This window comes from Tenrec ecaudatus, chromosome 4, assembly GCF_050624435.1.
Source record: "Tenrec ecaudatus isolate mTenEca1 chromosome 4, mTenEca1.hap1, whole genome shotgun sequence".
Classification (NCBI taxonomy): Eukaryota; Metazoa; Chordata; class Mammalia; order Afrosoricida; family Tenrecidae; genus Tenrec; species Tenrec ecaudatus.
The window spans coordinates 173,599,841-173,612,572 of record NC_134533.1 but is presented as its reverse complement, the minus strand read 5'-3'; the positions used below and the strand labels follow the sequence as shown (position 1 = coordinate 173,612,572).

Sequence of the window (12,732 nt, the reverse complement as noted above, 5' to 3'; positions counted from 1 at the left end):
TCACCACAGGGTCTTCTTAGCTGTAATCTTATCAGAAATGGGTTTTAAGGCCATTATTTTCTTCAGTGCCCCTGAATGGATTCAAACCCTCCACCGTTAGGTTAGTAGAGAAGCACAAACCATTTTCATCACCTAGTATTTGTTATTGCTGATTGCATTCCATAAAATACAATTCACATGCATTTTTTGGACATGAATCATTTCAATTATTATCTTCTACAACTGGTTAGGATGTAAAATAGCTCAAAAATAATAAAAAGGAAAGGGAAATATAATTGAGGTGTGCACTAGACAGGACACAGGAATCAGTGATTTTTTTATTCATTTCAACATTGTGTTAGTCCGTGTAGAGTACAGAAACAAATTCATAGACACTCATAACGTGTGTATAAGAGCGAGTGCTATATAAAGGGTAATTGTACTTGAAGAAAGCATCTCAACCCAGTCCAGTCCAAGCCCATAAAGCCAATATTAGCCCCAATGTCCGATATCCACCTATAAAGTCCTCTTCAGACTCATGAAACACACGCAATGATGCCGAATACAGGATGTTTACAGACCAGTGAATAGAAAGTCTTTGGATCCAGTGGTGTTGTAAGCATCTCAGTGCTGGCAGGAGTCTCCACGTGGCTCCTTTAGTTCCCAAAGCACAGGGTCTATCAGCATAGTGCCATGTGTCAGTAGACCATCTCCAAGGGACTGAGCAGAGAGAGAGAATCTCCCACCTCCAAGTAGGAAAAAATAAAAAGACTTCCCAGAATCCTCAGAGGAAGGCCATGCTCACACAGAGGCCTCATTGGCTATGACCCGATTGACAGACTAGACTCCACCCCTCCATTCTTAATCCTCTCAAATCCAAAATTGATACCAGATTATGGAACTACCACAAACATTGATCATAACTTTTCCTAACATCTCCTTGGAATATGTTAGTAAATATCTGAGGCCAACCAGGAACGCAAAGTATAGAAAGTTCCTTGAGATACAAATATCTGATTTACTAATGGATGACTCCTACTTCCCCTTTAATATTATTTTAATATGGCCTCACTCTGACATGATTGAACCGACCCCTTCAACACAACAAATTCTTCACAGTGACCGCCACATGCTGCATGTGAAGCTTTTCCATCATTGAAAAGGCGCCAGGCCTTCCACACCTGGTCTGCCTCACAAATCCCATTTAAAGACATAAAGGCACAGTTTGGAACAAATCTTATTCATAATCAAGGAACTACCTATTATATTAATCAGGAGAAATATCAGGATTTCTTGTAAAGATATACAACCTCAAAGCCATAGGGAGCACTTTATTCTTAATGACAGGGGTGGGGGAGGTCTGTATGACAGAAGAGAGAAAACGATGGTTACAAGTCAGAAGAATCTCTTGGAGAATATTGTTGAAATGATCATTTCTGGGCTCCATCAAGACGTAGAAAGTCATGCTGGAATTGGAAATCTGCATTGTTAAGTGTTCCCTGAGTTCAGATCACCTGTCAGATTTGAGAATAATTCGGAACAATAGCAGGTTTCCAGATTCTCAGTCAGTATTCTGTACATTGCTCTACACTGGATATTTGCCTTCCCGTTTATGTTCTAATGTCTTTCCCTCCATGAGATTTGATAAACCCAGCATAAAATTAGAAGAGACAGCCCTTGAGACAGAGTAAGACAGAATAAGACTCCCTCGGAGCCTCGTTTCCATTCTCTAAGTACATTACTGCTTAGCAAATGCATCAACTTAATTAAAACTAAATGTAATTCTAATGCACCAATTTGATTTAAAAATAATCTTCACAGTCACCAGGACATCAAAATGCAATTAAGGCTATTTGAGGAACGTCTCTGACGCATCTTATGCTCTGCTGCTGCACGATGTCAAGAAACCCAGCTCTTCCCAAATGTCACTAATGTGTTTAGCAGCCTCCCTCTGGCTCAAATGCCTCTCACAATTAGGAGCTGGAGAGCGTGCTCCATGACAGTTCAGGAACATTTACCAAACCCTTCTACATGGCCCTCTCACGGAATGGTTTGTTCTCCTCCTGGCTGCTCTATGCATTCGGGGACACACGGGCAGTCTGAGGATGCCAGGCTTGAGATTAAATGGAACTGGATAATTCAGGGCTTCCTTTTTTATGCACCATTGTGCCTGGACTGCAACAGATTCTGGATGAGGGTAATGGAAACTGGGGAGATGGGTCTAGAAGAAAGCAAAAAGCAGTAGATCTAAAATTAATGGAGCCATTTGGCTGGCTCCTTTTAGGGTTCCCCGTAGCTTAATTTTCCAGGACATCTGTTTTGGCTGGGAGCCTTCGGTTGCCAGAAACTTGATATGGAGCTCTTGTGCCTCGTGAGTGGGAAAGGCTAAGGAATATTACAGCTAGCCGACATGGCCCTGGAATAAAATGCAGTTCTGGGAAGTTTTGACAAGGTGGTGACTTGATTTAGCAGAGTTGCTGTCCATGTTGGTGTAAAATGAAGCTGGTGATGTGGCATCACTGGAGGGTAACTCCTGTCCTCCTCTGTGTCGTTTTGCTATCCTCAGCCAGGCCAACTTTCCCCTTACCTCCTTCTCCACCTGGTCCTCGAATACGAGCTGCAACCCCCAGGGCCCGGCTTCCGTCTGGGGTCATTACCTGGAATGGGAGGATGAGATTGTGAGGGGGATATGAAGACCCGGAAATGTTTCCCCAGAGCCCTGAATCACAGCAAAGTGCAATGCCTGAAGTCACTCAAGACAAGAAGTGAAAGATGGTTTAACCAACCAATCACTCTTGCCGAAATCCTGAGGGAACCCGCACTTGAAATGCAATCTTCACTAGATCATCTCATCTTCAAAATGAAAATCACCTTTGGAGAAGGAAATTTGCGTTCAGTAAGCCCGTAGTGTGTCCCTCTCACAGTACTAAAGAATTTCACATAGTCTTTCTTATTTAATTCACACAACCGCTTAGCACAGTAAACATAGCTCACGGGTGACCTATTATAATGGAAGTGGCTGAAACGCAAAGGAAGATTTATTTTGGAATTTCTTTGGAATCAATCACGTCCTTGTGCACAACCCCTAGTGTATTTCTTCCCCAGTCAGCAATGAAATTTACTGCAAATTATCAATTTCTGTGTCTTTCCCTTTTGAGATTACAAAGAGCTTGAGGGTAGTAAGTATATCCTAACAGCAAAAATGGCATCCATTTATTATGGTAATGAGGATCCCTGGTAGCTCCTCATTGGTTCAGCGCTCAGCAGCTAACCAACAAGATCAGTGATTTGAACCTAGCAGCTGCTCCAAAGCAAAAAGATGGGGTGGTTGTGCTTCCATCAAGATTGATAGCCTGAGAGACCCTGGGGAACAGTTCTAATCTGCTCTACAGAATGATGTCATGGGTGAATTGTATCCCTAAATAATATTGATCAACATGACTGGACCATGATTTTCAGTGATGTGGGCAGTTGCATACTAATGTAATCCTCTCATGGTGTCATCTGACTTGATCAACCAAACAATTGTAAGTGGATTAGGTTGGGATACAGCACCTTTACTCAGACCAAAGTCTTGGGATGTAACCTCATGACCTTGTATCAAAAGGAGAGAGAAGAACCAGGAGAGGAACATGTCCTTTGGATCCAGGGTCCCTGTACAGAGAACCCCTTAGATTCAAGGGAAGATCATTACCAAGATACATGGAAATCTCCAAGGGATATCGAGCCCATCCAGATTGATAGGAAACAAGGACCTAGCCCTGAAAATAAAACCAACAGAGAGAGAACGCCTTCCCACAGATGGCTTCTTGAATTCAGACTTCAAGCCTCCTAAACTTTAAGGGAATAAATTTTGGTTAGTTAAAGCTATCCACTTATGCTACTTATTTTGTAGCAACACTAGATAACCAAGACAGGTCTCTATGAATCAGTATTAACTCAGTGGCAAGGGGTTTTGCTTTTATTGGGGGTTGTCATATAGTTTACAAATATTTCTTCATTTAATCTTCAAAAAATTGTGAGATATGCAGCCTACTATTAACGTCATCTTACAGATAATAAAACAGGGGCTTAGAAATATATTTTCATCTTTGCATCCCCAGGGCACACCAAGACTTTGCATGTCACAAATATTCAAGAAATATCTGAGTGTTATTTAATTTCCATATACTCGAAGTGAAAGAGAATAGTAGAATAAGGAAGACAAATGCCCTTTAGGTTTTAAAATATTCAGTATATTCAAAGCACTCAGAAAACAAACCGAGTCCTTGAACACCCTCTTCCTAAAGGAAAAGCAGGAGGAGGTCTTGGATAGTCTCGTAGTAGAGACGGTGCTTCGTGGAAGCAGTGGCCAGTTAGCAGTCTCTGCACCCCCCCCCCCCACCCAGGGAGCTGTGTTCCACATGGATAGGGACTAGGCAAGGGGACCTCAGACAACTCCAGGAGCCTCCTGGCTGGGAAGTCTTTACAGAAGGGTTTCTTTTTGTTGGTTAGACTCAGTTTGCATTGTTCCCATGTTGTGTTCACACTGTGTCTTCTCAGTCCCTGAAGCTGCTTTACCTAGCAGTATAAGAGAAGTTTGAATGTCCTAGCAGAGAATTAAGAAACAGGGGAGGCATTGAATCCTTGAGAAGGAACCCAGCTATCAGTTATCAACACTCACATGCAAGGATATGTACCCTCACAAATAAACTCTTGATCCTCTTCATCATTTCTGTGATCTCGTAGTGAAGGAGCCCTGGTGGTGTAGTGGTTCTGCATTAGACTGCTAACCATAAGGTCAGCAGTTCGAAACCACCAGCTGTTCTGTGGGAGAAAGATAGGACTTTCTACTAACATAAAAAGTTCCAGTTTTGAGCAGGCCCGATATCCAGAGCAGGCTAGAGATCCTGACAGAGCTCGTGTCTTTCCTTGGCAGTGGATACTGAGTGAAGTCAGTTTCCAAGGACATCCTCAGCCGATAGCAGCAAAGTGATCAAACTGCCTGCCCTCTCATCCCCTTCCAACCACAAACATCAGAAATACTGCCAGTGTGACCCCGAACAAACAAACAAAAATGAATTATATAAAAATAATTTATTATTTCTCTGTACTGATCCTTAAAACAACCAATGAAATATCAGTTACCAATTTAAAAAAAAAAAAACTCCCGTCTCAAACTCACAAGGGCAGGTCTACCCTGTCCTATAGGGTCTCTATGAGTCAGCATTGAGTTGATGGCACTACGTTTGCTTTTGGGTTTTTTGTTGCTGTTGTTGTTAGTTGTTTTTTGTTGTTTCATTCCTGTTTTCATTAGCCCACAGTGCCCTCACCACTTCATGCTTTCCATAAATCAGATGTATTCGTTTCCGAAGGCTGTTATGACAACAATAATAATACTAAAGTGGAGGGCTTCAAACAACAGATGGTTGTTTAACTGTCGCACACTTTGCGAGGCGAGAAGTCCAAATGAGGGCAGCTGTTTGGGGAGAGAGTGTTTCCTGCCTCTTCTAGCCTCTGGAGGCGCCAAGCCATCGTTGGTATCGTTGGTATCCCTTCGTCTAAACTACAGCTGCCTCTATTCACATATGCCTATCCTTTCTCTGTGCCCATGGTCCTTTCCCCTTCTCTGAGATACCACTCAGCTCCAGTATGACTCTTTGCCCAAAGACCCCATTCCCAAAAGGGCCGCATTCTTCGGTACAAGAGGGAGAGCTCCAACCTATATTTAGGAAGCCACAATTCAATCTACAACATCATTATAAAAAAGACCTCTGCATCTCACACTGGGCCAAAGTGAGCAAACAAAAGCAAAAAGGAGCTGGGGTGCTCTGTGCTACCTGCACCAAGTGGGAAATGTATCCTTTTGTTTTTCACAAATTGAATTATCCTTTTGTTTTATGTCATGCTCTATCTGTCTATATACCTATCTATATATCTATCTATTTACCTATCTATTTATCTATCTATTTACCTACCTGTCTATCCCTCTCTCTATTGACCTACCTACCTAGAGAGAAAGAGCATGAGATATCATGATATAAAACAAAAGTATAATTCAATTCTACCTATATAGATAAGTATATTGATTAACTTACACAAAGGAGACTTAAAGAGAGAGAGAGAATTTAGGACCTAGTAAATTGACCTCCAGGAATTTGAAAATAAGGGAAAAGTTAAATTGTAAGATCTGTACATAATAGATCGACAACATGCCATCACTTGAAAGAAAGAAGAGCCGTTCGGCCAGAGTAGATTGTCTCACACTTTCTGGAGTGGGTTCCTATGAATTAAGACATCATTGTCTCATGGAAAGGAGAATGAAATGACAGGAGGCAGAGACTCAAGCTTCAGGGTTGTCCATCCTGGTGCCTCGTTAGGAAAAGAATGGTAGCCACTAGGCCTCTAGTCCTTCAAGACAAACGGCAGCCTTGCCTTCTCTACATAGAAGAGGTAGCAGAGTGATTTTAACTTGTTTGCCAACTCAGACCCACCATCTGGAACACAGTGTTGAAAACATACTTCAGTGAGAAAGTTTCATGATGTCTGGCAAGGGTATAGTCTACAAATTTCATCAACTGTAGGTTTGGTGACTCAGGTATTACACAGCTTGCTGTCTGAAATCCAAGTACTGCTCTAGAGAAAGATTCTCCCTACAGCAAAAGGGTTGCCCCAGGTGTCCCATCTAGATGATTAGTGTATTTGGTCATCTAAATAGGACACACTTTTACTCTGTATCCTGTGTTCATATTAAAACACTCTGTAATTACTATAAATGATGCATATATTATGATGTGTAAATTATAAATATATTTTTATGTCTATTAAACATTTTATAACTTTTAATATTTAAAATGTAGAAATAACATATCAGGAGAAAGACGGGACTTTCTACTCCCAGAGAGAGGTACAGGTGTGGAGCCCCAAGAAGGCAGTTCTGCCCTGTCCTACAGGTTCCTTATGACTCAGAATTGACCTGATGACAGCTAGTATAGCCAATATTACAAATTTTATTCAATTTTTACTTGTTTTCTGTCTATCTCTCATGCCAGACTATTAGGCCTAGTGAAGACTTTATAATTTGGCAAAAGAATACTCAGTTCCTACTAAAGGGCCTCTCTCATAAGAGGTATCTATAAATAGGTGTTGGATGAGTGCAAAAACAAACGAATAAAGAGCAAGATGTATCCAGTAATCCTTCCCATTCATCAAACAATTCTCTGATCCTGAAGAAACTCTCTTATTAGGGAAAAAGAGCGTCCCCATCACACTGCCAGGAGTGTGCCTGGTATGTCTTATAAAATCATAGCTTGAATTCCAGTGACTATCTCATGCTCAAGCGTCATTTCATTAGCACGGCTCATGTGCTCCAGGACTGTCCACATCTGCACCTGGTAGAGAACGAGTCTCTAAACAATAAAAGTAGAGGATCAGATCCATAGAGCCTCGCCTTTTACCCTTAGGAAAAGGTCCCTTCTCCCACGAGCCTCATTCCACCTACTTACAGTTTCTGTCAACCCAGCAGCAAAACCACTGTGTTTGATAACAACAAATCGTTCCCTGGATTATTAGGTTAAATAAACTCAGCTGGAGCTAAAAATATTTATCTGCATTGACATTCGTCTTTGCTACTTAATTAAATCCGCCACCTCGGAAGGAATGGTTTTCAGCCATCTCACTCTCTGGGGCATCGGCACGACACTGTGAGTGTTGAAATACCGTAATGCCATTTGTATTTAATGCTTCAGGTGCATGGAATCCCCTGTGAAGGTAGATATTAACTTAGAATTGAAAATGACAGCAGAGGAAATTGTATCCGAAGAGCAAAATGGGCACCCAAATCTACATTCCCCGCTTGCTTCAGCTCCACGAACTGTGAGAAAATAGGGGTTACTTAAGGAACAAATGTATCCATGACCATAATCAAGATGCCAAGAGAAAGCCAGAATTTTGGGGGAATTTTATTAACAGATTGATGCAACTGGAATTGGGTTGGGGACAGTACAGTCAGGACGCTCAGAAACCAAAAACAAACAAGCAAACAAACAAAAGCCTTTCATTGTAAGAGTGCACATGAGGAGATACTGAGCTGCCAGCCAATTCACTCACGAGCTTAGGGGTGTCTGAAGTGAACTGATTACATTAATGGAAAAAATTCTCCAACCCTCTCCATATTCATGCAACATCGAGTCCCATTCATTAATATAGACGGCAAGCACATGACACAGTTGGAGAAATCCCCTGATTGAAGTGACTGACAAGTAGTAGAGGAAACAAATCATTCTGGAAAGATGAGAAATATTGTTTTAAAAATATAATAACATCCTCAGTAAGATCTTCCATAATATTGCATCCATAATAGAACGTGTTTCGGGTAGAAAGGACACATTCAGAAAGTGGTAAATACTCTTGGGGAAATAAAACTTTTTTCTGAATGCTAAGTGATAGAAGAGACCCAGTTGAACACAAAATATGTTTTTAGGAAGATAAAATTAAGAAAAATTTAAGAACATAGAGGAAAATAGATAGGAAATGTATAAAAAGATAAAGTTGTAGAAGATTTATTCAGAAGGTTCAACATGAGTTGACTAGACGTTTTCCATAGAAAAGGACCCCGGGGCCGGGGCGGGGGGGGGGGGAATGGAATGCAGAGAACACTGAAAGAAATAGTCAACAATGTTTTCCAAACTGAGAAATGAGTCTTCAGACTGTAAAAATAAAAATAATTTAAACCAAACCCACTACCATCAACTTGATTCCAATTCCCAGCAATCTACACTGGGTTTCTGAGGCTGTAACTCTTTCTGGGAGCAGACAGTTCGTTTCACCTTTCTCCTTAGCGGCGGCTGCTGTGGTGCTTAGATGCCCTTGAGTTGATTCCGGCTCAAGAGAACCCTGCACACAACAGAGTGGAGCGCTGTCCGTCCAGGCCGGCACCAACCTCGCCATTGTTACGCTTCAGCCCGTGTTGAAGCCATTGTCTGCGCCCATCTCAATGATAGTGTTCCTCTTCGGCTGACACTCCACTGTACCAAGCCTGGTGTCCTTTTCCAGGGACTGATAGCTCCGATAGCGTGTCCAAAATATGTGAGATAAAGCCTCCATGTTCACTTCTAAGGAGCCTGGCTGTTCTTCTTGCAAGGCAGATGTGTTTGTTCTCTGGCGTCCATGTACTTCAATATTCTTCACCAGCGCAGTCCTCCTTTGGTCTTCCTTATGCATTGTCCAGCTTTCATATGTGTATGAGGCAATTGGATATACCCTGGCGTGGGTCAGGTGCACCTGAGTCCTCAAAGTGGTAACCTTGATCTTCCACACTTTAAAAAGATCGTGTGCAGCAAATTTGGCCAGTGCAGTACATCATTTTATTTTTTGACTGCTACATCCATGAGCATTGATTGTGAAATCCTTGACAGCTTTGATCTTTTCTCTAGTTGTATGTAGGAGGAAGTGAAATACACATTCACACACATGCCTACACATATCTGAACACACACAAAATCAAACAAAAATGGCAAATACGACACTGGCAAATACAGCAGATATGACAAGAATAGCAACAAGAAACATAATATGTCTCAAATTGAGCACACATATTTCTTTATTAATGATATAAGCACACTTATGTGTGTACATAGCAATCTACCACGAAAATTCCAGATTAGGCTAGTGTGAAAGGTGATAGGCAAAAGAAAATAGGGATAACTAAAAAAAATGATACAAGTTTCTAGAAGGTTCTGAGCATGTAGACAATAATGAATTCTAAATACTAATAGTACAAAAAAGCCAAATATGAGTAAATATACATGTCTATCTATAAACCTAATTACCATATATACTCAAGAATAAGCCAACCTAAATATCAGCCAAGAAACATAATTTTACCACAAAAACTGCAAAAATATGTGCTGAAAAACTCAGTTTATACTCGACTATATATGGTACATAGAAAATGGCCTAGCATAATAAATAGAAATCCATTTGCCTGATCATTTCCAGAATATGGAGACATGAAACTCATCAATTTCCCAATTTTGATGGCTTATATAATGTGCACATGATTTTTAATTACATGTATAAAAACTAGCCTTAAAAAATAAAAGTAAAGTCAATGTATAAAAATAAAGCTAAAGGTTAGTTTTAAAAATGCAACCCCAAAACTATACTTGCTCTCACTGTATAGGAAGAACTGGTACAAACCATTTCTATTACATTTTAGACTTGTTTGGCTAAATGGAAAATGACTTATGGCTTCTAAGTATTATTTTTTTCTTTTTCCCCTCTTTACATCCCTACCCAACTCATCCATTCTCCACTGCAGACCAGGAGACATGATTACTCTCCTAGAGGATTCCAATGAAGACTGGTGGAAGGTAAGCATTTTTTTTTTTTTAAGTAACTCTGGGATCCCATGTTGGTTAGTGGTTAGCGTTGGGGAAAAGATGGGGCTTGCTACTTGTGGAAAGAGTTACAGTCTTGGAAACCCATGGGAGCACGTGACTCTGTCTGACAGGGTCACTCTGAAATGGCATCAACTCAATGGCAATGAGTTTTGGTTTTGGTTTGGGAACTCTAATGATAGTGAACACTACGACTGTTGGTGTGTGTTTCCTTTTCCTTCCAGGGGAAAATTCAAGACAGGGTTGGCTTCTTTCCAGCCAACTTTGTTCAGAGAGTGCAACAAGATGAGAAGATTTTTAGATGCGTTAGAGCGTTCACTGGATGCAAGGAACAGGGACAGATAACACTGAAAGAGAACCAGGTAAGTGAAGCACAGAAACTCGTTCAAAGTTTGAACAAATGTCACAGTCATTGAACATATGGGGATTCGCCTTGGGACAAGATATACTTAATCCAATGCCATTCGTGTACTAGAGTCAAAGGCTGCAAAACCAAAATTCTAGGAAGCTCAATTGGTGACATTTACTCACAAGAGGAAATGTCCGTAACACCATGGTGGTAGGATGAGGACATCTGGTCCCATGGTTTCATCTGGGTACTACTGGTCCCTGGCGTGGGTGGCTACTTTAGTCTGGGATTTGTACTAATGGCTACTACTCTGTGGTTCATTCCTCCTTACCTTTTGGGTACACTTTCATGTTTTTGTGTCAGCATCTCATGGTTCATAGCATTCGCTTCCAGTCACAAAGATCTCTTGCAAGTCATACTGTTCCGCTTATTCATTGAAACCCATGATACCTTCATGTGGCAACATAGAGACATAGAGGCAACATAGACGCAACACAGAGACTCAGGTCACCATCTCAGATCTATGCCCTAGATATTGTCCTACATTAGATCTGCTAAGTATGTGACACCATCTTGTTCCAGTGTCATGTTGAATGTTATTTCCCCTATATTGTTAACCCAGGGGGGAGTCAGCTCAGTGACACTGGCATTTTCCTAAATCCCCAGATAAATTGTTCCACTCATTTGAGATGGTGATATGGCGCCATGTAATAAGAGCCATCAAAGTGCTCTCCCCCATGAATGCAGGGGACAATTTTATATGCAAGAAGGCATCATCACAATGAGGTTCAAAATTCAAGTATAGGAATAACTACACAGCAACAGAGTTACTAAATCCACAAAATGTTTTCCTCACTGGAATGCATTAGGCGGAAAGGGCAAATTCAATGGTGTTCTGATGATAGACTGTTGCAATCCAGCCCCAGATCCCCGTCACCGTTCCCCGAGATGAACACAATGGACGAGATGCAAACGAAGTCTACAGACTTGATTTTATTACTGGACCCAGACAGAGCTTCTGACCTGACCCTGGGTCCTAAAAGTCCTCCTGACCTCCCCCTCCCCTTGCCAACCCTAACAGTCTTTCTGCTCCTACCACAGCAAGATGGTCCGTGGGGGACACTAGACAGAAACAGAGAAAGCTTTCATGCTATTGTTGTTTCTAGATGCTCACAAGCTGGTTGTGACCCCTGGTAATCTTATGTATAGCATGATGATGATTACTGGTCATTATTTTATAATGTAATACATGCATATTATTATATGTTTATACAGCTTATATACCACGGGACTTCAAAAGTTCATGAAAAAAAGTCCACTATCTTTCATTTCATTTTTCCATGAGCTTTTTGAAGGCTTTGTGCTTACAACATCGTATTTGAGATCTCATAGTTGCCCATAAATTCCTTACATTATTGATAATTGGTGTTGTATAAATAAGGAAATAAAATATTCATAGAGATTGTGCCTTGTTCAGAGGCAGAAATGTAGGAAGGAAGGAGGGAGTCTGAGGAGAACAGGGTAGAGGTCTTCAGATATGATGTTTCCATCTTCAATGAGAGTTTTATAAGCAACAAAAGGATAGATTAAAGATTGATGATTTAATGTAGTGAAACAATATAAGCAGGAGAAAGAAAGCAATAAGAAGGCTTCTTTAAGGGATTTCCTTTCTTCTCCATCTAAATGACTTCCATAATATTTTATAAAAATTTATTTAAGTAGGGGGGGGAATTAAAAAAATTTATTTAAGTACAGTTTAAAGTATTCAATCTTAGCTTTGGGATCCAAGACTATCAAGGTAATCAGGGTTGCGGGTTGTTTCCTGGTCTCTGCTTTGCATTTGCATGCATCCGCAAGTACATCTCACGATTACTATACGTAACTTCAGTATCTAATCACAGTAAGTGCTGCTTATGTAGATACAAGTGCCCTCAGAGGTGTTTGCCATCTAATGGGTTTTATTATTAAAACGTCTAATAGCCTGATGAAATTGGGTCACTGCACTCTATGACTTCACCCTAGATT

The 12,732-nt window shown here is 40.8% G+C and overlaps 1 protein-coding gene across 2 annotated transcripts in view; it reads left to right on the top strand.

Moving 5' to 3' along the window:
- STAC (SH3 and cysteine rich domain) overlaps window positions 1-12,732 on the top strand; it is a 188,827-nt gene that overhangs the window by 163,725 nt on the left and 12,370 nt on the right. For both annotated transcript variants that reach the window (XM_075548916.1, XM_075548915.1), the window contains 2 exons: window positions 10,280-10,331; window positions 10,583-10,720. In XM_075548916.1, the coding sequence (XP_075405031.1) occupies window positions 10,280-10,331; window positions 10,583-10,720 (190 nt within the window). The remainder of the gene's footprint in view (window positions 1-10,279; window positions 10,332-10,582; window positions 10,721-12,732) is intronic.